Raw genomic sequence first — 22,770 nt, 5'->3', positions numbered from 1 at the left:
CGCCGGGCGCGGTGGCTCAAGCCTGTAATCCCAGCACTTTGGGAGGCCGAGACGGGCGGATCACGAGGTCAGAAGATCGAGACCATCCTGGCTAACACGGTGAAACCCCGTCTCTACTAAAAAATATAAAAAACTAGCCGGGCGAGGTGGCGGGCGCCTGTAGTCTCAGCTACTCGGGAGGCTGAGGCAGGAAAATGGCCTAAATCCAGGAGGCGGAGCTTGCAGTGAGCTGAGATCCGGCCACTGCACTCCAGCCTGGGCGACAGAGCGAGACTCCGTCTCAAAAAAAAAAAAAAAAAAAAAACTATTCTGAGGTCTCTTTTTTCCTACCAAACCGCAAGAGGAAGCGAAAGAGAGCGCAGCCGCTCTCCCCGGGGCCGTAAGTGCTTCCAGCTATCTGACCTCCACGCTGCCTGCTGCAGCCTCAACCTTTCCCCTGGTTCGGAGTTCTTTCAGCAGTAGGTCCAGGAAAACATCTGCCCCGCTCCCCCCACCGCCTCCCGAGACTAGGAGCCCGCCAGGGCTAAGTAGGAGGGATACCTTAGGGACCCTGCAGGGTTTTAGGGTTGGGGTGGATTGGAAATTGTTCATTGCCTTTCAGTTCCGGGACATGGAAGGACACTGAGTCACCACGCGCCTCCAAGGGCCGGAAGCCACCGCCCTAGCCTCAGCTGCAATCTAGAGCGCCGCGTATCCCGTGAGCCCGCTGGGGACTACGACTCCCGGCATGCTCCGCGGCCGTCGGAATTAACCCTTCAGGGCTAGGGGCCGCGCTGTGCCCCGCCCCCTCCCCAGCCCCAGACGCGGACCCCGCAGGGTGAGTTTTTGGGGGCTGAGGAGGGCCGCTTTCTTTAAGGTTTAGTGGGGTGTACGTGAGTGTGTGTGTGTGTGTCTGTGTGTCGTGTGTGTGATGTATTTTGTAAAAATGGGACAGTTTGCAGTAATGAGATTCAGACACTGTTTTGCGAATGGGAGACCCAGCATCAACCCCGGGGCCTAAGTGGAGTCACTGCTATCTTCCTCAGAATGCTACCTAAATCCTTTCCTAATTTCCCCCAGAACAAAAGTAGGCGGCAACCCCTCCCCACTCCCAAACGCCCGCCAACTTGGACTCTCTCCCAGTGCCCCCGGCAAGGTTTGTGACCTGGCCCCTGTGTCAGGATTTTTATTATACCCCTGGTTGTGGGGTGAATACTCATGGAGGCCATAGGAGTGCCCACATCCTCTTGGATTAGGGAATTTAAGCCATCTCCCAGAGCCCGCCCTTCTCAGGTGCCACCACAGGGTCCCCGCAGGTTCAGCAAGCGCCCTACCTTTTGTTTGTCTTTTTTTTTTTTTTTTTTTTGAGACGGAGTCTCGCTCTGTCGCCCAGGCTGGAGTGCAGTGGCCGGATCTCAGCTCACTGCAAGCTCCGCCTCCCGGGTTTATGCCATTCTCTCGCCTCAGCCTCCCGAGTAGCTGAGACTACAGGCGCCCGCCACATCGCCCGGCTAATTTTTTGTATTTTTTTAGTAGAGACGGGGTTTCACCGTGTTAGCCAGGATGGTCTCGATCTCCTGACCTCGTGATCCGCCCGTCTCGGCCTCCCAAAGTGCTGGGATTACAGGCTTGAGCCACCGCGCCCGGCCCTTTTGTTTGTCTTGAATGACAGTGGGCTTGTGGAAGAAGGTTCCTTCCATGGAAGAATGGGTAGCAGATGTTCAACCTGATCTTTGCCCCCACTCCTTCCCCTAAAATAACACTGCGCACTAGGAGACAATGAGGGATGTCACACTCCTGTTTCTATGACTATTCTTCCTTTATACTGTGAATAGTTTCAATTCTTGGCTGGGTGCGGGCTCAGGAACTACAAGTATTAGGGATTATTAGACTCTAGGGTTAACTATCCCTGCTCTTTACAAAGCCATGGTCAGAAAGGAGTGGAGGGGCTGGGCAGATGGGCTGCTTGTTTTTGTCATTGCTCCCAGACCACACTTTAACTTGTTCCAGTTCACACAAGCCTCCCTGACTGCTACCCCTCACCCCACCCCTCAAGAAGACTAAAGCTGCTGGATGACCTGCTTTGCCTCACCACCCCCATCTCAGTGCAAGCATCCTATCCTCACCCTGGAGGTTAACTACCTCTCATTCTGGGCAGTCCCTAGCTTCCTCCCCTGCCCCTAAAGGAAACATTTTTCTTTTCTGGACAGCCTTTGGGGATGAGGGAACAGAGGGAAGAAGACCTTGGGGCAGGAGTCCTGAACCATAGGAGGCCAGGGGAGTGAGGGCAGACGGTTATATCTCTCCTCTACCTCATCCTCGCCACAGCCAACTGGCTCCCTGCCCCTGCCCCCGCCCCTTGACATCCCAGACTCCCTGGCTATTTAAACAGAGATGGGTGCCCCCATCCACACACTGTCCTTTGGCCACCGGACATCATGCCTCCCAAGAAGGATGTTCCCGTGAAGAAACCGGCAGGGCCCTCCATCTCCAAACCTGCTGCTAAGCCAGCAGCAGCAGCAGGGGCTCCTCCAGCCAAGAGCAAAGCTGAGCCAGCTGTCCCCCAGGCCCCTCAGAAAACCCAGGAGCCTCCAATCGATCTCTCCAAAGTGGTGGTGAGTCTCTGGAAAGTGAAGATAGAATTGGAGGGGGTGGTTTGAGGGTGGGGTATAGCCTAGGGGATTGGGGGTATCTAGAAGGTAGGGAATCAATGAACCCTGGAATGAGATTGGGGCTTTCCCTTAGTCCCCCATTTGGAAGCATCCAGGCTTATGACTCTGCTGTTGTCTTTGCTCTTCTCTCCCTCTAACCTATAACCATGTGTGTACAGCACATGCACACTCACTTACCCCCTGCTGGAGGCAGGGACTCTTAGATGGGGAACATCTGGGTTCTGAGGACAGTTTCAAGGTGAAGGAAAAAGAGCTGTTGCCTGCCCCTGGCTGGTGATTCAACTCAAAAGGCCTGCAGCTCTGAACTCCAGGAGGGGAGGCTGAAGAGGACAGACTTGTTAGACAATCACAGCTGGGGGCCAGGGGTAAATTTAGCCTTTGTTCAGCCCCCAGTTATGTGAGGGATGCAGGGCTCAGGGCAATGGAGGGAGGGAAACAGGTGGCATGGGATTAACCCTGTTCCCAGGAAACCCTCCCCACTGTAATTCCTCTTCTTGGGATTCTCCCAAGGCCCAGAGCTGGGAATGGGACTGAGGTGGCTGGGCTTCCAGCCTGGTCCCTTTGGGCCCCTCCTCAGAAGTGGCTGCCAGTTGGTTGGGAGGAGTGCTGGAGAGGGACTGAATAAACTGTCATCTCTCCCCACCTGCTTTTTTCTTCCACAGATCGAGTTTAACAAGGACCAGCTGGAGGGTGAGGAGAAGCTGGTCTAAGCCCACTGTCCAGTCCCCAATCCCCTGGTCAGATTCTCTTTCTATTCCCCTAACCCCAGTCCCGACCTTGAAACCTCCCAGACTAGTCCTCTTTTCCTCCCTTGTTCTGTTCACATAGTTTCTGAAATTCCCTTCTGTCTGGGGGTGATGGGAACCCCTAATCAGTGTCTACACTGACCCTTCCTTATACCTTAGAGTTCAAGGAGGCCTTCGAGCTGTTTGACCGAGTAGGGGATGGCAAGATCCTGTACAGCCAGTGTGGGGACGTGATGAGGGCCCTGGGCCAGAACCCCACCAACGCCGAGGTGCTCAAGGTCCTGGGGAACCCCAAGAGTGATGGTGAGGGGACCCTTGGAACAATTCGGGTTTTTAGTTTTCAAAAGTTGGATGTTGGTAACAAAGAATGAGGTGGATCTCAGGACTTCAAAAACTGACAAACACAGAAGCAGGAAAATATCCTAAATGCTGAACAGAATGAAAGCATTGTGGTAGGGTTGGGAGCTGGGTCCTACGTGATACTACAGTGACCTCTCCTTCATCTCTCTCCAACCTCCAGAGCTGAAGTCCCGGCGTGTGGACTTTGAAACTTTCCTGCCCATGCTCCAGGCAGTGGCCAAGAACCGGGACCAAGGCACATATGAGGACTACTTGGAGGGGCTTCGTGTGTTTGACAAGGAGGGGGACGGCAAAGTCATGGGAGCAGAGCTCAGACATGTTCTCACCACCCTTGGTGAGGCAGGCAAGGGGGACCAGAACTCCTTTAGAGTGGAGAGGGGAATGGGGTGGGCCAGAAAAAAGACTAGCCAGATAAGCAGAGCCAGCAGGAGGATTACTATCCTGCAGGTTGTCAGCAGGAGACTGAGAAGGTCAGAGCTGTGGGGGTAGAATCTGAAGGACTTGCTCTTCCAGAGTCTAAAGTGCCTTCCAGAGGACAGAGGAAAAGGGATGAGGCAGGAAATCTGAATTTTCGTTTTGGAAGAGACGTGTGGGTTGTGTGTTCTGGTACAAGTCTCTTAACCTCCTGGAATTGTTTCCTTGTCAGTCAATACTTTCACCAGTACTAGGGTGAAATGGAAAGCAAGAAGCATCCATGACTAGGGAGGATTCCCTTGAGGACTGAGGCTATGAGAAGTCTCCAGGGTGGGAGACTCTAAAGAGTGTGGCCTGGCCAGATGTGGTGGCTCACGCCTCTAATCCCAGCATTTTGGGAGGCCAAGGCGGGTGGATCACCTGAGCTCAGGAGTTTGAGACCAGCCTGGCCAACATGGTGAAACCCCGTCTCTATTAGTAATACAAAAATTAGGTGGGCATGGTGGCACATGCCTGTAGTCCCAGCTACCCAGGAGGCTGAGGCAGAAGAATCGCTGGAACCCGGGAGTCTGAGGTTGCAGTGAGCCAAGATCACACCACTGCACTCCAGCCTGGGGGACAGAGCAAGATTCTGTCTCAAAAAAAAAAAAGGCCAGCACGGTGGCTCAAGCCTATAATCCCAGCACTTTGGGAAGCCGAGGTAGGCAGATCACTTGAGGTCAGGAGTTTGACACCGAGACCAGCATGGCCAACATGGTGAAACCTCATCTCTACTAAAAACACAAAAATGATGGTGGGTGCCTGTAATTCCAGCTTCTCGGGAGGTTAAGGCAGGAGAATCGCTTTAACCCGGGAGGTGGAGGTTGCAGTGAGCTGAGACTGTGCCACTGCACTCCAGCCTGGGCTACAAGAGCAAGACTCAGTTTCAAAAAAAAACAAAACAAAACAGCGTGGCCTGGCCGGGCGCAGTGGCTCACTCCTGTAATCCTAGCACTTTAGGAGGCCAAGGCAGGAGGATCGCTTGAGCCCAGGAGTTCGAGACCAGCCTGGGCAACATAGTGAGATTCATTCTCTATTAAAAAAAAAAAATTACAAGGCCAGGCGTGGTGGCTCACACCTGTAATCTCAGCATTTTGGGAGGCGGAGGTGGGCAGATCATTTGAGCTCAGGAGTTTGAGACCAGCCTGAGCAACATGGCAAAACCATGTCTCTACAAAAAAATTAAAAAATTAGCCAGGCGTGGTGGTGTACACTTGTAGTCCCAGCTACTTCGAAGGCTGATGTGAATCACTGGAGCCCAGGAGGTGGAAGTTGCAGCGAGCCATGATGATGTCACTGCATTCCAGCTGGGTGACAGAGGGAGACCCTATCTAAAAAAAAAAAAAAAAAAATTACAATTGTTATGTTCATATTATTGTTTACAAAAATATATGGAAAAAGCCAGGGGCGGTGGCTCACGCCTGTAATCCCAGCACTTTAGGAGGCCGAAGCAGGTGTATGACCTGAGGTCAAGAGTTTAAGAGCAGCCTGCCCAACATGGCGAAACCTCATCTCTACCAGAAATACAAAAAATTAGCCGGGAGCCTGTAGTCCCAGCTACTCGGGAGGCTGAGGAAGGAGAATCGCTTAAACACGGGAGGTGGAGGTTGCAGTGAGCCGAGATCGCTCCACTGCACTCCAGCCTGGGTGACAGGAGCGAAACAACGTCTGGGAAAAAAGCGTTGCCTGGGTGAGTGAAGGAGGGAAAGCAGGGCCTCAGACGTTGTGTCTGGGATTCAGGAGAGAAGATGACTGAGGAGGAGGTGGAGACTGTTCTGGCAGGACATGAGGACAGCAACGGCTGCATCAACTACGAGGGTGAGGAGCCAAAAAAGCAGGAGCGGGGCCGGGGGAGGAGGGGAGCCCGGCGTCTTGCCGCGTGTGGGCGGGGTGGCACCCCTGAATTACCTAGAGTCAGATGTATTATCCAGAGGCCTGCTTCTAAAGCCCCTCTTGCCTCCTCTCTCTGCAGCCTTCTTGAAACACATCCTAAGCGTCTGAGTGCTACAGGTAGGGCCTTCCCACCCCTTCACCGCGCCTTAAGAGGCAAATCTCCCGCGCTTCTCAGCCAGCATAGAAAAGTAGCGGAGTTCGTTCTGCTGTCCGGTTGCTGCGCGGGCTCCAGCGCTTGGCAACTTTCGTTTTTTTCCACAGATCCAGTGGAGTCCGGACACTGGGCCCCGCAGGCGGAAGCACGTTCCAGCCACCAGGAGGCCACCTATTGTTTCAAAATAAAGACTGGGTTCCTCTCTTGGTTTCAGACTATTTTTTTCATGGTTGGGGGAGCAGGGGGAGACGGGGAGGGTGCTAGGAGGAGAGGGCGGGAAAAGAGGGCTCTCTCCTCTTCCAGTCCTCCGATATTCCTGCTGTTGGGAGGCGCAGATTAATTGTGCCCCACCCCCCCACTCCCATCCCCGAGCGGTTCTGTGCCCAGGTAGGGCTGGAGAAAGGACGGCGGGCCCCGCCCACGTCATTACTAATGTAGCAATCATCTGCATAAACCCAGGTCACGGTTCCTATTGGCTGAGTCCGCTGAGGGTGACGTCATTGGGACGTACTAAGACTAGGGTTGGGCCGAGAGTCGGAGCCATTACTGCAGGAAAAGGTCCCGCAGAGCTGAGCAGTCAAGATGGTGGGGCCCAGGTCCTGGGAGATGGGCTGGATTGGGGGCGAGAGGTGGGAAGAGACGGGTGGGGGGCGAGGAGAAGGCAGGGGTAGGAGGCAAAGGGAACCTGAGGACCCGAAAGGTTGGAGGTGGGGTTGGAAAGCCTGGGGCCCTATCCTGCGGGGAAGCGAGTCTGCAGCCTGAAACAGGAGTTTGTGGGGCTGGGATAGAAACTCGGGGGACTGGCGTTCAGATGCTGACCAGTTCCCTCTTCTCTGAGCAGTGTGACTTCACCGAAGACCAGACCGCAGGTAGGTTATCTCTGATCCCTACCGAGGTCACCCTTAGGGAGCGGGACACCCGCCCCCCAGCACCTATCCTCTAATCTTAATCTATCATCTCTTTAGCACCCCTATGGGATTACCCCCTGCATTATTTTCTCTTCTTTTGGATCCTCCATTTTCTTTTCTCACTTTCTTCCTCCCTCCCCTTCCACTCTAGATCTGAGTCCCAAGCACTGGGTGAGTTTTAGGTGGTGTGGGTATGTGAAAAAACTTGGTCAGCTAATGCCTGCTGTGTGTGGGGTCTGGGGAGGGTGTATAAAGCTGCCTGCGCTCCTTTGTCCCTTAATCAACTACTTCTTTTTTCTCCTCCTGTGATAACTGCCCCTGACCTCCCAGCTTGCAGTTGTGAACACTGTAGAGCAGTGACCTGATATTCTGTGCAGATGGGGACAGGACAGGGGAGTTTGCTAAGGATATGACTGTAGCTCTACCCTCTGGAAGTTCTCTTTGTACTGGAGGGGTGCGAAGTGGCAGGTTGGGATGACCCTAGTCCCAGGCTGCTGCTCTCACTTCCTTATAAGGACAGGACTGAGACTGGGCGGTGGCGAATTCCTGCCCTGAGAAGTGTAGTAGCAGCAGTGGAGATTGGCAGGTCTGCTGCAGGCAGAGGGAGGTGTGTAAATGGATGTTACCAGGCTGCCAGAGGGGAAGGAAGGCTCTATATAGGACACCTGAGTTGGGAGGAAGATAAATAGATCCCTCTTAAGTAGACTTCGGTGTACAGTTTGGTGCAGATATCTGGTTTCCTCAGCATGATCGAAGTTGAATGGGCAGCAGGCTCTGAAGTAGGGTTTGGGTTAACCCTCAAATCCTGTGTTGACATTCATCTGAATCCTCAGAGTTCAAGGAGGCCTTCCAGCTGTTTGACCGAACAGGTGATGGCAAGATCCTGTACAGCCAGTGTGGGGACGTGATGAGGGCCCTGGGCCAGAACCCTACCAACGCCGAGGTGCTCAAGGTCCTGGGGAACCCCAAGAGTGATGGTGAGGGGCCTCAAGAACAACTCAGTGTGGTCATGGGCCCACAGTTCTTCAGCTAAGAGCTTCCCTTTATCTTCATAGGCCCCAAACTCAAAGTCTGGATTAGCAAATCCCATGGATTTCCCTGCTTATAGGAGGGAGTCATCTCTCATCTCTCTGTTCAGTTGAGGTCTCTATTATTCCCTGTCCTGAGAACTTGTGTTACTTCTCTGGCCTGACACTTCCACCTCCTTTATGGCAGAGATGAATGTGAAGGTGCTGGACTTTGAGCACTTTCTGCCCATGCTGCAGACAGTGGCCAAGAACAAGGACCAGGGCACCTATGAGGATTATGTCGAAGGACTTCGGGTGTTTGACAAGGAAGGAAATGGCACCGTCATGGGTGCTGAAATCCGGCATGTTCTTGTCACACTGGGTAAGGTTCTGTGTCCTTGTCCGTGAGCTGAGATGCCACCCTGAATACCTCACTTGTCTCCCAATTAAAAAGATGCTTTTTTTTTTTTTTTTTGAGACGGAGTCTCGCTCTGTCGCCCAGGCTGGAGTGCAGTGGCCGGATCTCAGCTCACTGCAAGCTCCGCCTCCCGGGTTTACACCATTCTCCTGCCTCAGCCTCCCAAGTGGCTGGGACTACAGGCGCCCGCCACCTCGCCCGGCTAGTTTTTTGTTATTTTTTTTTTTTTTTAGTAGAGACGGGGTTTCACTGTGTTAGCCAGGATGGTCTCGGCCTCCCAAAGTGCTGGGATTACAGGCTTGAGCCACCGTGCCCGGCCCCCCAAAGATGCTTTCTTTCCCCCTGCAGGTGAGAAGATGACAGAGGAAGAAGTAGAGATGCTGGTGGCAGGGCATGAGGACAGCAATGGTTGTATCAACTATGAAGGTAAGGGGTGAACTACGCTTTCTTGGAAGAAGCAGCCGTATGGGGCAGGTCAAATATAGTGTTTGGGGCTTTCCCTATCCCTGGACTTGGGCTCCAAAAAGAGCCAGGAGGCAAGGTGCAGGGCCCTGCCCAGCCCAGGAGTGGGAGGTCGGGGGTGTAACAGGAAAGGAAGGGGTAGTATTGTAGAGGGTGGGAAGGAATGAGAAGTGAAATAATGGAATGTCTGCCCCCACCGCCTGACCCCTCACCCCATGTCTGTGTCTTGTCTTCACCATGAATGTCTCTTCCTTCCTGCAGCGTTTGTGAGGCATATCCTGTCGGGGTGACGGGCCCATGGGGCGGGTACGGCTCCTCCCAGCCTCTCCTCTAGTTGATCTCCCCAGTGTTTCTTTTTTCCTCAACCTGTGCTCTTTATCCCCTGCCCTTACCCTACTACCATCTGACTTCCTCCTGGCATGTTTCTGCATGGAGCTGACTAGGGAGGGGAGGGATTCCTCATAGAGGAATACAGGCTGGGGGTAAGGTACCTCCTTACTTCTAGAATGGGCCCTGAGGTTTTACTTATAGGGCCCTGGGTGCTGGTGTCTGGGAACTCTCACCAGTCTGTATACCAGTCTGGCTTTAGGGTGACCTTCTGGCCCTGGAGCATGGGTAGCTGGCATAGAGGGGTATGGGTTGCCTGCCCCATTCTGCTGCTATAGCTGAACAGTCCTTTCCCCTTCCCTTGCTGGGCAGCTTGGAGGTACCCTAACCCAAAACTCTTGTCCTCTCCTCCCGCCAGTGGCTGACAGTAGCTGTAGGTGTAGTTGAGAACTTTTCTGCCTCTGCTGTGTTCTTGCTGCTCAGGGTGGGGTGGGGGACTAACAGCTGGTGGGAGGGGAGCTAGGGGCAGGGAGAACTGGTCAGACTCAAGGTGGCTCCTCTGCAAACTGACCCCAGGGTTGGTTGCTGTGGGCGTGTTCCCTCTTATGCTACCTTTGCAGTCTCGTAGTCCCCTGGCCCTTGGTGTACCCCTCCACAGCCCTGTTCCCAGGCTCATTCCACCTTTCCTTTCCACAGAGCTCGTCCGCATGGTGCTGAATGGCTGAGGACCCTCCCAGTCTCCCGACTCCGTGCCTTTCCCTGTGTGAATTTTGTATCTAGCCTGAAGTTTCCCTAGGCTCTCTTGTCTCAGCACCTTTCCCATCTTGTCTCTCTTGGATGATGTTTGCCGTCAGCATTCACCAAATAAACTTGCTCTCTGGGCCCTCGGTTCAGTTCTGCTTTCTTTCCTGAACAGGGTAAAGGGGAAGAAGGTGAGGTGGTGATGATTTCTGCCCTGAGGCAGAGTCCAAGGTCAATGGTGCAGGGGTTGAGGAAAGCTGAGGAAGGAAGGTCCTGTACTAGCCGTCTGGGCTTCATTTAAAAACTGCTGGCCCCATTCATCCATCTTAAACAAGCTACCTCTTGGGAGATTAGGAAATCTCCCACCTAGATTGGTCCTACCTAGATCCTGGTAGGACCAAGGCTGGCCATCCCGGTTCCATTCCATATCAGGCTGTCTTCTCCTAGCCTTCCAGCTCCTTAAATCTGGCCCCCGCCCTCCCAAGCTCCCAATAAGGCCTTTTGTGGGGAAGCCTGTGGAGTGTTTATTGGAGCTAAAGCCAGGCCATTATTAGCACTGTCTAAGCCTGTCCATCACCTTAGCAGGGCGAAGGGCCAACAACAACAAAAGAAGGTAAGGGGCTTGCCTCCTCCCTTTATAATAAGGGAAGGAGTGAAACCACTACTTCTGAAGGGATAAAGATACAAAATTCCATTATTGTGGGAATGTCCTTCCAAGTCTTAAACAGCTTTTAGGGCAGGTGAGAGCCTCTGCTCCTGTACCAGCACATAGTCTTGACATCTATGCTGCTGTTCGTGTTTTGTGGGGAGGCGCAGTGTCTGTAGGCCCTGTCTGTGGCTTGCAGAATGTCTCTCCGGCCAGGTAAACGCCGCTGTGAAGGACTCCAGGAAAGCTGCTCCAATCCCAATCCCCCTGCCTGACAGCCACAGGTAAGAAGAACACAGAATGCACCCACAAGATGGAACTGAAAGCAAATTAATTTATAAAAAAAAAAAAAAAGAAAAAAAAGAAAAAAAAGAAAAAAGAAAAGAAAATTTACAGAAAACTTTGAACAGAAGAAAGGTGCTAAGACGCAGAGGGAGAGAAACACGGGGACATAAGGAACAAAGGGCCTGGCGGGAGGAACCAAGAAGAACCAGTGCAGAGCCTGGAGGCACACCTGCCTTCCAGTCACAGGGGAGGAGCTGGGACGTGGAGCAGGAATGAAGGAAGCAGAGTTGAGCTCCGAGCCAAGGGTTGGTCCAGCCCAAGGTTGGGCACCCTCTTCCACTGCTCCCAAATCCCTGCATCCTCATCTGGGGAGCCCCCAGCTATCAGCTGAAGTTCTCACAGTCTTGGTGGGAGAGGGAGGAGGCTAAGGGGTGACCCACCAAGTCATAATAAGGAGGTGCTTAAGTGCTTTAAAAAACAATTTCAGGTTTTAAAACTTCGCATCCTCTTACAGCTCCCTTCTCTGCGCCTTCCAGGAGTCCATGGATACAGCCCAGGGAAGGAAGGAGAACAGCCCCCACTGCCCTTTCTTCTATTACCTACCACAGAAATCCCCGAAATTAGGTTTTCCCCACCAAATACACATAGGCTGACATCAACTAAGCAGGTGACTTTTAAAAACAAAACTGACATTCAGAGGGAAAGGAATCATTGGCTGAGCTGGGGTGGCCTACAACAGCAACAATGAGGAAGCCGCAGGAGGGATCATTAGTACGAATAAACTCGAATAAGCTCAGTGTAGGGTGGGGGTAGGAGAGCTGGGGCCTTGACTCAGTCACTAAAAAGGGGCTTGGGGAGAGACGGAATCTGCACCCTGTTCTATCCCCAGAGCTCTCCCTGGAATTTTAATTCCCCTTTCCTAAAACTCACTCCCCCTCAAAAAATGTAAAAATTAGTTATTTTTTAGTGGGTAGAAGGGAACTCCAATGTGGCTTTTTAAAATCTACTTTTTTTTTTTTTTTTTAATCCATAGAAAATGCAGTAGTTTGGAGGGAGGTGTACCCTTAGAAGTGGTTAATAGAACCTTGTATAAACACCTTTCACCAGCCCTTCCTTTAGGGCAGCATTCCCATCCTATCCTCTCTCCCAGACATTAGAAACATCTTTTAAACAGAAGTCCTTGAATAATCTGATATAAAAATGCACGCCTCTGTTAGGCATGGTGAGGGCTTTGGAGGGGCGGAAGGAGCTTTCCTTACGTAGTGATGAACTCTCCAGGCTGGGGAGGGTCCCAGTGGTGGGGGAAGGGCTGTTCCTGGAACCGTGATCTCCAGAGGGGGTGAGGGGGAGAGATGTCTGGCTGACTCCTCACTGTGGAGGTGGCACAGGGGTGACTGTGCCTGGGCTCGGGGCTGTGGGGTCTGGAGGCAGGGGGGTGCCTGGGTCTGTGGAGAAAAGTAAGATGAATCAGTTAGAGTGTGCAGGAGAGAGGGCTTCAGACCCAGACCAACACAGACAGAACCGGGCATGGCATGCAGTGGTTGGGTGGATGAATGAGGTACCCACAATGTTCAACTTCTGTTCCCAACACCCTCTTCTACCTCATACTGAGAAAAACTGATAGAAAGGAGACTCTCTAAATGGGGCATCTGAACGTGATAGGAATAAGCAAAGGGATGATAATCAATCATCATGCAAACAGCTGCTTTTCAAGTTTACAACTGAGATGCTCTCTGCCACAGGATTGCTCCATGACCCACTAGTGAAAGGCCCCAATACCATCCCAAAGGTGGCAGCTGCCAGGCCGGGGACTGGTGGAGGACAGCCAAAGAGGCCCTTCCTCCTGTATTCTAATTTTACCAGAGTGTTCAAAAAAGATTGTGGAAAGTCTAGTACCTGACCTCTTCCCCACCTGCCCGCTCACCCTCCCTCCATGTGGACCCCTCTCCCTCACCCTTCTCCCCTCTTGGCCCCTTCTCACCTGGCAGTGGGCTGGCACTGGGCAGGAGGTTGCCCTGAACAGCTGCCACAATGGCAGGGCTTTGGGCTGCGGCGGATCCGAGCCCCGGCCCGAGAGGCAAGGAAGATGGCATGGTGGTGGTCGCCGGCAGGTTAGGATGTAGAGGGTTCGCCATGGACACAGGCAGGTTAGGTGGGGGGAGAGTGCCCGGGGCAAATGGGAGATGGTGGTGATGCCCATGCAGGTTAGGAGGAGGGGGGAGGTTAATACTGATGGAGTCAGCTAGACTACCAAATGGGATGATGGATGGAGCAGGAGGAGGAGGAGGCGGCATGCCAAAAGGCAAACCCAAAGGAGCATTACCCGCCACGCCTGGGTGCCCGCTGCCTGGCACTGCCCCTGGCATCATTGAGGGAGGAGTTTGTTGGTTGGGGAACGGTGAGGGGCCTGAGAATAAAGATGAGAGATGGAGAAAGTTAGGTATAAAATGCTGCTTAACAACTCACCTTTTCTTTTTTATTTTTCTTTTAAACGGAGTTTCACTCTGTCGCCAGGCTGGAGTGCAGTGGCACTATCTGGCTCACTACAACCTCCGCCTCCCAGGTTTAAGCAATCTCCTGCCTCAGCCTCCCGAGTAGCTGGTACTACATGCGCCCGCAACCATACCCAGCTAATTTTTGTATTTTTAGTAGAGATGGGGTTTTACCATGTTGGCCAGGATGGTCTTGATCTCTTGACTTTGTGATCCACCCGCCTCTGCCTCCCAAAGAATAACTCACTTTTACAAACAAGGATAATCTAGCCATTCCTTGGCACCGTCTTCCCTTTTTCTGACACTAGAGTAAGTGAACAAAATTCCAAAGCTCTCGAGTTTGGGGAAGGATTCCTGCTGGCTTAGGGGCCTAAGAGAGATAGGCCCATCTATAGAAATTAAGGCTAACCTCATCTCCAGACTCATCTTGTATTCCCTTTGTGGGGAACTGAGACATTCACCTGGATTCTTCTAGTCAACAAAAGTTCTGGAACATAACACTTACCATGGGGTCCAGGGGGGGGAACCCCTGGTGGGACTGCCCCAGGCTGGGGGGCTCCAGCTGGTTGCTGCTGCTGTGGCCCTGCAGTTGACCCTGCCTGCCCAATCTGTTCAGAAGGGCCCAAGCTTCCTGGAGGGGCCCCACTGCCAGCAGGAGCAGGGACTACAGAGGCTGGAGCCACAGCCAAGCCATGGACTGCGGGTGGCCCAGCAGCCCCTGTCGGGGGGATAGGCTGGGAGCCTGGGGGCAGGGCTGGCGGTGGCTGCTGCTGCTGTTGGTGCATCTGCTGGAAGTGCTGCTGCCGAGCCCTCATCTCCGCATACTTCAGCTGCTCCATGTGGAAGGCTTGTCTGTCGGCCAGGAGCTGCTGCCTCTGATACTCCAGCTGCCAGTGCCAATTGAGTATTGTTATCCAATTTTCAGCCGATCCCAAAGGCAAATGCCTTGACCCCTGCTTTGTCTTCTTCTGAAAGATCCTGCCTCTCAATCAGAAGGTTCCCAAAATCTACATCTTGCGCTTGTGCCTCCTCTGTCCTCCCCACCCTACTTCGTGTAAATTCCCATGACCTTTATGTCTCCTGGGTGCCTACATGGTTTCTTATTGCAATGACTTTAACCTGGTCCCAGTTCACTTCAGCTACAAAGCTCTGAACTTGCCATTACCTTGTTTTGGAAAATGCTTCCATTTCCTTTTGTCAACTCAAGTTCTTTTCTTACTTCAAAATTCACTAAAAACTCACTGTTCTCAGGAAGCTATCCCAGATCAATTCATTTGCCTCTGAGCTTTAGCTTTATTTTATGATCTCAGGACTTAGAAACTTGATGTGCAATCTCTCTTTTTTTTTTTTTTTTGAGACTGAGTCTCACTCTGTTGCCCAGGCTGGAGTACAGTGGTGTGATCTCACTGCAACCTCCGCCTCCCTGGTTCAAGCAATTCTCCTGCCTCGGCCTCCCGAGTAGCTGGGATTACAGGTGTGCACCAGCATGTCACGCTAATTTTTTGCATTTTTTATTCTTTAGTAGAGACAGGGTTTCACCGTGTTAGCCAGGATGGTCTCGAGCTCCTGACCTTGTGATCCACCCGCCTCAGCCTCCCAAAGTGCTGGAATTACAGGCATGAGCCACCATGCCCGGCCGATGTGCAATCTCTTACCGTGAATTTGTCAGATACTTTAAACCTTCTTAACTGTTTCTGATGTCTCCATATTGTATATTCATTTGATGTCTCTCATTAAACCTTAAGTTCTCTGAGATCCCTATCTTTTATTTCTTTTTTTTTTTTTTTTTGAGATAGGGTCTCACTCTGTCAACCAGGCTGGAGTGCAATGGTGCAAACATGGCTCAGTGCAGCCTTGACCTCCTGGGCTCAAACGATCCTCCCACCTCTGCTTGCTGAGTAGCTGGGACCACAGGCTCACGTCACCACGCCCGGCTAATTTGTTTATTTTAAAAAATTTTTTGGTCTGGGCACGGTGGCTCTTGCCTGTAATCCCAGGGCTTTGGGAGGCTGAGGCGGGCGGATCACCTAAGGTTGAGTTTGAGACCATCCTGTCTAACACAGTGAAACCCTGTCTCTACTAAAAATACAAAAATTAGCTGGGCATGGTGGCATACACCTGTAATCCCAGCTACTTGGGAGGCTGAGGGAGGAGAATTGCTTGAACCCAGGAGGCGGAGGTTGCAGTAAGCTGTCATTGCACCACTGCACTCCAGCCTGGGCGAAAGAGTGAGACTCCATCTCAAAAAAAAAAAAAGCGTGGTGATTGACACCTGTAATCCAGCACTTTGGGAAGCAGAGGTGGGCCAACCACCTGAGATCGGGAGTTCGAGACCAGCCTGACCAACATGGAGAAACCCCATCTCTATTTTTTTTTTTTTTTTTTGAGACGGAGTCTCGCGCTGTCACCCAGGCTGGAGTGCTGTGGCCGGATCTCAGCTCACTGCAAGCTCCGCCTCCCGGGTTCACGCCATTCTCCTGCCTCAGCCTCCCGAGTAGCTGGGACTACAGGCGCCGCCACCTCGCCCGGCTAGTTTTTTGTAGTTTTTAGTAGAGACGGGGTTTCACCGTGTTAGTCAGGATGGTCTCGATCTCCTGACCTCGTGATCCGCCCGTCTCGGCCTCCCAAAGTGCTAGGATTACAGGCTTGAGCCACCGCGCCCGGCCTGAAACCCCATCTCTATTAAAAATACAAGGCCGGGTGCAGTGGCTCATGCCTGTAATCCCAGCACTTTGGGAGGCTGAGACAGGCGGATCACGAGGTCAGGAGATTGAGACCATCCTGGCTAACATGGTGAAACCCCGTCTCTACTAAAAATACAAAAAATTAGCCAGGCGTGGTGGCGGGCGCCTGTAGTCCCAGCTACTTGGGAGGCTGAGGCAGGAGAATGGCGTGAACCCACAGGGGCCGAGCTTGCAGTGAGCTGAGATCCGGCCACTGCACTCCAGCCTGGGCGACAGAGCGAGGCTCCGTCTCAAAAAAAAAAAAAAAAAAAACAAAATTAGCTGGGCATGGTGGCACATGCCTGTAATCCCAGCTACTGGGGAGGCTGAGGCAGGAGAATCGCTTGAATCCAGGAGGCAGAGGTTGTGGTGAGCCAAGATCGCACCACTGCACTCCAGCCTGAGCAACAAGAGCGAAACTCTTGTCTCAAATAAATAAATAAAATAAATTGTCAAGACAGGGATCTCACTATGTTACCCAGGCTGGTCTTGAACTCCTGGGCTCAAGTGGTCCTCTGCTTCAGCCTACCAAAGTACTGTGATTACAGATGTGGGCCACTATGCCTGGTCCCTATTGTCTCTTTCTTTTTATGTCCTCCAAAGACAAAATGGTTCAACACTATGTCTGTTCCATTCCCTTTCCAAGTTCACCTCCTGGATCTGAGGCCCTAACCCTCTCTCTCATCATTCCTTAAGCCCATTTACTCAATCACTATTTGAGTCTACTATGGGTCAAGCACTGTTCAAGGACCTGGTGATGCAGCAATCAAAACAACCAACTAGAGTCCTTGCCTCATGGAGCTGACCTTCTGTGGGACCTCAGTCCCCAGACTTCACTTGTGAGACCACTTAACTGTCCTTAACTGGCTGCCCTACTCCTGCCCTGTTCCTGCCCTGCTCTGCTTTGAAGCCCTGTCAGTCTCAGGCTTTCCCCACTGTTGCTTATCTCTCTTTCACTGAAACGTGCGCGCGCGCGCACACACACACACACACGCCCCTCTGATTTTAAACTGAGGCACAGCACAGCAGGGTTCTAGGGCTCCTGCTACTCACTGCTTCTCGTTCCCGGTCCATGATAGTCTCCAGCTCCTCAAAGTGCCGAAGTTTGATCTCCAACTTTTTCATCTGGGTCTCCACCAGCAGGGCCACCAAAGATTTGATCTTCCTTTCCTCAACAGCAGCCAAGTGCTAGGGAAGGAGGAATGAGACAACACATCAGTGGGAGGACCCAACTGAAGACAATACAGAAGTAAGGTAGGGTGGATGCTGGCAGGTATAAGAACAAACTTGCTGTGGTAACAACTCATGGTGAAAGGGCTTGACTTTTTTTGTGCTGGGATCATAGATGTGAGCCACCGTGTCTTTTTTTTTTTTTCTTTTGAGACAGTCTCACTCTTTTGAGACAGTTGCCCAGGCTGGAATGCAGTGGCATGATCTCAGCTCACTGTAAACTCCGCCTCATGGGTTCAAGCAATTCTCGTGCTTTAGCCTCCCCAGTAGCTGGGATTACAGACATGCGCCACCATGCCGGCTAATTTCTGTGTTTTTAGTAGAGACAGGGTTTCACCATGTTGGCCAGGCTGGTCTCAAACTTCCAACCTCAGGTGATCCACCTGCCTCAGCCTCCCAAAGTCCTGGGATTACTTACACGTGTGAGCCACTGTGGCCAGCCTTTTTAAAAAATTAAATTATTTTGGCCAGGCGTGGTGGCTCATGCCTGTAATCCTAGCACTTTGGGATGCTGAGTCGAGCAGATCCCTTGAGTCCAGGAGTTTGAGACCAGCCTGGGGCAACAGGGTGAAACCCCGTCTCTACTAAAAATACAAAAATTAACCAGGCATGGTGGCAAGTGCCTGTAATCCCAGCTACTCGGGAGGCTGAGGTGGGAGAATCACTTGAACCCAGGAGGTGGAGGTTGCAGTGAGCCGAGATTGTGCCACTGCACTCCAGCCTGGACAACAGAGTGAGACTCTATCTCAAAAAATAAATAAATAAATGAATAAATAAATAAATAAAACATGGAGGTTGGGTGTGGTGGCTCACACCTGTAATTCCAGCAATTTGGGACGCCAAGGCAGGTGGATCACCTGAGGTCAGGAGTTCAAGACCAGCCTGGTCAACATGGCGAAACCCCGTCTCTACTAAAAATACAAAGAGTTAGCCAGGCATGGTGTTGTGCGCCTGTAATCCCAGCTACTCGGGAGGCAGAGGCAGGAGAATCACTTGAACCTGGGAGGTAGAGGCTGCAGTGAGCCGAGATCTGACAGAGCAAGACTCTGTCTCAAAAAAAGAACATGGAGATACTGTGGCAAAGGGTAACACGGAATGAAATACCGACAGGGTTGAAAACAGGCCCAATCGTGACATATTTTTTAAAGCTTAGAGAAGGGATGACTAACTTTACCTCCTCCAGAGATTAAAAATTAAAAATAAATAGGTCAGCATTATTTAAGGTGTGAGTGAGGAAGGATTTCCTCTAAGTGACATGAGATTAGAGAAGTGGGCATTTTCTTCCCTGAGGTCTTCAAGGTCTGGCCTCACCTTGGCTTTCACTGCGGCAGCAGCCAGGGCGGCAGCAGCGGCGGTGGAGAGGTTGCCCTCGCCAATGTCCCGCTCCACCTTTGTCTTCCTTTCCCCCTCAGACTCCACCACTTCCTTCAGCACTTCCTCCTGCCCTTCCTTTGGCTCCTTCTCCTTCTCAGGATCGACTGGGCCAGGACAAGGGTTAAGTTAGCCCCACAGTTTCACCTCTCTTCCCTGCACCCCCACCTACCCTTGTGGGAGGCTCACCTATTGGGTCTCCATCACTCTTCTCAGACTCCTTCTCACTGTCACCTTCTTTCCCTTTCTCCTCATCCTTCTTGGGAGCCTCGCTGGTTTTCTCCTTTGCTTCCTCCTCTATGGCACCCCCTCCTTCTCGGGGTTCCTGAAATTCCAGTGACAGAAAAGGAGAGTTATCAGGGATTGGGGTGATTAGTTCTCACACAGAGGGGCCAGACTGGGAACTAAATTTATTCCTCTTACTTCGGAGGTGATTTCATTCTAGGAGACAACCCTGTCCAAAACCAGCCCTTGCCCACCTAAGCTGAACAAGGCCAATTCCCCCATCACCACAGTGCTGCACGCAGCCCCTGCAGCTCCCAGCAATCCCTCTGTACCTTGGGCTCCTTCTTCTCATCTGTGGCCTGGCCTTCCACCCGAGCCTCGTCATTCCCGCTCTCCTCTGGGCCCATGGGAAAGGAAAATAGGAAATGTCTAATACACAGTCGTCTGTGTCTAACACTCTTCTTTTTTTTAGAGACAGGCTCTTGCTGTGTTGCCCAGGTTGGTCTCAAACTCCTGGGCCCATGCAATCCTCTCACCTCAGCCTCCTGAGCAGCTTGGACTACAGGTGTGAGCCTCTGCACCCAGCTTCTCCGTAACACCTGTTTTTTTTCTTTTGAGACAGGGTCTCACTCTGTCGCCCAGGCTGGAGTGCAGTAGCACAATCATGGTTCACTGCAGCCTTGACTTCCTGGGCTCAAGTGATTCTCTCACCTCAGCCTCCTGTGTACCTGAGGCTATAGGCGCACGCCACCACGCCTGGCTAATTTTTTTGGTATTTTTTGTAGAGACGGGATTTTGCCACGTTGCCCAGACTGGTTTCAAACTCCTGGGCTCAAATGATCTGCCCACCTCAGCCTCCCAAAGTACTGGGATTACAGGCGTGAGCCACTGTGCCCAGCCTTCACAAGACTTTTTTCTTTTTGAGACGAAGTCTTGCTTTGTCGCCCAGACTAGAGTGCAGTGGCCTTGATCTTGGCTCACTGCAACCTCTGGCACTCAGGTTTAAGCTATTGTCCTGCCTCAGCCTCGAAATAGCTAGGATTACAGGTGCGTGCCACCACGCCCAGCTAATTTTTGTATATTTAGTAGAGATGGGGTTTCAGCATCTTAGCCAGGCTGGTCTTGAACTCCTGACCTCATGATCCACCCGCCTCAGCCTCTCAAAGTGCTGGGATTACAGGCGTGAGCCACCACGCCTGGCCTTCACAAGACTTTTCTAATAGCCCCTTCTACAAGCCAAGATTTTTCTACCCAAAATCTTCATGAGAGGACCAGTAGGGGTCCAGAGGCCCTGAAGTAAACTCATGGGGAAAATAAAAACCCTACCGATTTTCTCATTCATGTTGTGCTCTGATGCCAACTTGAGGCAGAAATGGCACAGGGAGGCCAGGGTGACTCCGGCTCTTGGGAAAGGCAAGAAATGTGGGAACCTGCCTGGCCTTACCAATCCGCTCAGGCTCATCAGAGGTGGTTCCTGCAATGCCACTGCTTTCCAGACCGAAGGCAGGGTCCGCCTTGCCTGTTACTTTGGCTGCTTCTTCCACTTTCCGAACATGGGCCTCCACCAAGGCCGTGGGTACCTCTTCCTTCATTTTGGAGAACTCCTCTGTAAGACCCAGAAAGGATGAGGCTGGGAGTGGCACAAGGGGACAGTTCTGGCAATCCCTGCAAAAGCTTACTCACAAGCCCATGTCTTCATCTAAGCCAGCATGGAGCCTAGACAGATGCCCGAGCTGAGGCCCGCACAGACAAGGCCAGCAGGGCAGCCAAACTTGAGAGGATTCAGTCTGAGTAACTAGCCCTTCAAAAGCAAACTAAGAAGGCCAGGTGGAACCGCCCACCCCCATTACCTAGGGCTGACTTTGCAGCAGCAGAGGCGACTCGGGGATCGACGACAGAGGCCAAGAAGGCAACAGTGCTCATAACAGGGTTGCCCGACTGACTGAAGGGGATGGGTTGGTAGGCCAGGGGGCCTAGGGAGGCCTCTGAGTCCTCCAGGTATGGGTCTTCAATGGGAAGACGAAGAAAATGCAAGATGCACTCGTCCTGTGTGCGGCTTCCCACATGCTCGGACACTTTGTTCCAGTCATCTTTGTACATTTCCAGTGCCTGGTGGTAGTGGTGGAGACATAACTCCGCTTACTTAGCCACTTTTCTCGAAGGCCGACTCCCCCCATCCTACTAAGGGCAGCTGGTTTCAAAGCTCTCTATGTTCTGGTATTTGTGTACTCTGCTAGGTCCAAGAGGGATCTTGAAGTAGCACTAAGAAAGGATATGAAGTTAATGAAATGGCCCAAATCCCCAGCCTGGAGCTGGTCCCTGGGGCAGGTGCAACAGGCATTGGGAACGGGAGAGACAGGGCAAGATCATGCTCTGCTCATGCCAAACTCCACGATCTCTCCTCACTCACAAGTGTGGCCAGCAACTTCAACATGTCTGTTTTCTTTTTTTGTTTGTTTGTTTTTTGAAACAGGATCTTGTCTCTCTCTGTCACCCACGCTGGAGTGCAGTAGTATGATCACAGCTCACTGGAGCCTTGACCTCCTGGGCAATCCTCCCACTTAGCCTCCTGAGTAGCTGGGACCACAGGTGTGTGCCACCACACCTGGCTAATTTTTAAAATTTTTCATAGAGACAGAGTCTCACTATGTTGTCCAGGCTCGTCTCAAACTCCTGGGCTCAAGCAATCCTCCTGCCTTGGCTTCCCAAGGTGCTGGGATTACAGGTGTGAGCCTCTACACGGAGCCCACTTCTGTTTCCAGAGAAACTCTTTTCTTTGCCCCAATTACCTCCAGGAGAAGCAGGGTTTCCTGTTCTGTCCACTCACGAGTGGCACTGGCTGCAGCTTTGCTCTGCAGGGGAAACACAGGCAGGTCAGAAGAGAGGAGCCTGTGACCTCTGAGGAGTGAACATTCTCTACCCCTAAAGTCGGCCCCCACCTCCTACCTTGGAGGGAACATTCTTTTTTGTGTACATGTCTGTGCGCAGCCCAAAGTTTTGCATGTCTGTTGGTTTCTCTTTGCCTTTGTCAGGAAAGTTGAGCATTTGTTGGGAAGCAGAGGTCTGCTATTTGTGGAGGGAAAGAAAGAGGTGAATACAAGTGACCGCTGGGAGCCAGGGGCTGACAGAGAGAAAAAACAGACAGAAGGAGCTTCTTTCCCAAAGCCAGGGACACCCCTGGGTGGGACTTCCTCCCTTACTGCTGTAGTTCCTCTGCTCTCATGTCTCTTCTTCCCGGGCAGGGGCCCCCCAATAAAGGGGCAAATGAGCAGCCCAGCAGGGTCTGCACCCCACCTACCAGCTCTGGCTTGCCCTTAGCCGTCTCTGGCACCAGGTCATCCAGCTCTTTGCCCTTTCGCCCAGCCTTGGTATCAGCATCAACCTGGCGGCCCTGGGGGACAGAGCTTGGCGTCATGGAGGCTGGGCAGGAAATGACCAGGCCAAGGCCCTGGAGGCCTCAAAACCAAATGCTGGGTGGCCCGCAAGCTCTGGGGGCACTCATGCCACTGTTCCATGTTCCCTTCATGATTAGTAAGACATGTCATTGGCATGATATCCATATATATTCACATTATCTTTACAGGTTCTCTTAGGAGCTGGACAATTACGTTCTAATCCTAGATTTGGTACTCTGTGACCTTGGGCAAGCCACATAACCTTCTTCCTAAATTTTATAAT

General features: G+C 52.2%; 3 protein-coding genes across 13 annotated transcripts in view; 2 read left to right on the top strand and 1 right to left on the bottom strand.

The window, feature by feature from the left end:
- The first annotated feature begins 237 nt into the window (after positions 1 to 237).
- Positions 238 to 6,465, top strand: MYL6B (myosin light chain 6B). Of its 3 annotated transcripts, XM_033221716.1 has the most exons (9): positions 238 to 379; positions 602 to 817; positions 2,372 to 2,594; positions 3,314 to 3,341; positions 3,557 to 3,700; positions 3,918 to 4,091; positions 5,951 to 6,028; positions 6,183 to 6,220; positions 6,365 to 6,465. In XM_033221716.1, exons 3-8 carry the CDS (start codon positions 2,418 to 2,420, stop codon positions 6,209 to 6,211), a joined length of 630 nt encoding a protein of 209 aa, XP_033077607.1. In that variant the 5' UTR covers positions 238 to 379; positions 602 to 817; positions 2,372 to 2,417; the 3' UTR covers positions 6,212 to 6,220; positions 6,365 to 6,465. The 3 variants fall into 3 exon arrangements, with proteins under 3 accessions (XP_033077607.1, XP_033077606.1, XP_033077608.1); XM_033221715.1 differs by lacking the exons at positions 5,951 to 6,028; positions 6,183 to 6,220; positions 6,365 to 6,465 and having other exon boundaries at positions 3,918 to 4,569; XM_033221717.1 differs by lacking the exons at positions 238 to 379; positions 5,951 to 6,028; positions 6,183 to 6,220; positions 6,365 to 6,465 and having other exon boundaries at positions 724 to 817; positions 3,918 to 4,573.
- Positions 6,466 to 6,703: 238 nt separating this feature from the next.
- On the top strand, positions 6,704 to 10,269 carry MYL6 (myosin light chain 6). 2 transcript variants are annotated; one of them, XM_033221720.1, is made up of 7 exons: positions 6,716 to 6,842; positions 7,099 to 7,126; positions 7,999 to 8,142; positions 8,381 to 8,554; positions 8,939 to 9,016; positions 9,314 to 9,358; positions 10,076 to 10,269. In XM_033221720.1, the coding sequence occupies exons 1-6, from the start codon at positions 6,840 to 6,842 to the stop codon at positions 9,340 to 9,342; spliced, it is 456 nt and encodes a 151-aa protein (XP_033077611.1). In that variant the 5' UTR covers positions 6,716 to 6,839; the 3' UTR covers positions 9,343 to 9,358; positions 10,076 to 10,269. The 2 variants fall into 2 exon arrangements, with proteins under 2 accessions (XP_033077609.1, XP_033077611.1); XM_033221718.1 differs by lacking the exon at positions 9,314 to 9,358 and having other exon boundaries at positions 6,704 to 6,842.
- Positions 10,270 to 11,080: 811 nt separating this feature from the next.
- The window catches only part of SMARCC2 (SWI/SNF related, matrix associated, actin dependent regulator of chromatin subfamily c member 2), a 28,620-nt gene continuing 16,930 nt past the window's right edge, over positions 11,081 to 22,770 (bottom strand). The window contains exons 18-30 of one of the 8 annotated variants that reach the window (XM_033221711.1): positions 22,391 to 22,483; positions 22,039 to 22,158; positions 21,882 to 21,944; positions 20,943 to 21,201; positions 20,537 to 20,698; positions 19,425 to 19,489; positions 19,057 to 19,192; positions 18,808 to 18,974; positions 17,320 to 17,454; positions 14,049 to 14,430; positions 13,375 to 13,458; positions 13,033 to 13,098; positions 11,081 to 12,496 (exon numbers count right to left, since the gene is read on the bottom strand). In XM_033221711.1, coding sequence (XP_033077602.1) covers positions 12,420 to 12,496; positions 13,033 to 13,098; positions 13,375 to 13,458; positions 14,049 to 14,430; positions 17,320 to 17,454; positions 18,808 to 18,974; positions 19,057 to 19,192; positions 19,425 to 19,489; positions 20,537 to 20,698; positions 20,943 to 21,201; positions 21,882 to 21,944; positions 22,039 to 22,158; positions 22,391 to 22,483 — 1,809 coding nt within the window. In that variant the 3' untranslated portion in view covers positions 11,081 to 12,419. Of the gene's footprint in view, positions 12,497 to 13,032; positions 13,459 to 14,048; positions 14,431 to 17,319; positions 17,455 to 18,807; positions 18,975 to 19,056; positions 19,193 to 19,424; positions 19,490 to 20,536; positions 20,699 to 20,942; positions 21,202 to 21,881; positions 21,945 to 22,038; positions 22,159 to 22,390; positions 22,484 to 22,770 lie in introns of all 8 variants that reach the window. The other 7 variants (XM_033221712.1, XM_033221707.1, XM_033221713.1 and 4 more) reach the window with 7 other exon arrangements.

The sequence above is a fragment of the Trachypithecus francoisi genome, unplaced genomic scaffold (genome assembly GCF_009764315.1).
Source record: "Trachypithecus francoisi isolate TF-2019V2 unplaced genomic scaffold, Tfra_2.0 Lachesis_group11, whole genome shotgun sequence".
Taxonomy (NCBI): Eukaryota; Metazoa; Chordata; class Mammalia; order Primates; family Cercopithecidae; genus Trachypithecus; species Trachypithecus francoisi.
This window is presented reverse-complemented; position numbering and strand designations above follow the sequence as displayed.

What these genes read in the sequence shown, in the direction of transcription:
- MYL6B (XM_033221717.1), top strand. Translation starts at nt 2,418, where the DNA reads ATGCCTCCCAAGAAGGATGTTCCCGTGAAGAAACCGGCAGGGCCCTCC. An exon ending in TCGATCTCTCCAAAGTGGTG is followed by an intron (nt 2,595 to 3,313) that starts GTGAGTCTCTGG and finishes TTTCTTCCACAG; the next exon opens with ATCGAGTTTAACAAGGACCA. An exon ending in GGGGAACCCCAAGAGTGATG is followed by an intron (nt 3,701 to 3,917) that starts GTGAGGGGACCC and finishes TCCAACCTCCAG; the next exon opens with AGCTGAAGTCCCGGCGTGTG.
- MYL6 (XM_033221718.1), top strand. An exon ending in CACCGAAGACCAGACCGCAG is followed by an intron (nt 7,127 to 7,998) that starts GTAGGTTATCTC and finishes CTGAATCCTCAG; the next exon opens with AGTTCAAGGAGGCCTTCCAG. An exon ending in GCATGTTCTTGTCACACTGG is followed by an intron (nt 8,555 to 8,938) that starts GTAAGGTTCTGT and finishes TTCCCCCTGCAG; the next exon opens with GTGAGAAGATGACAGAGGAA.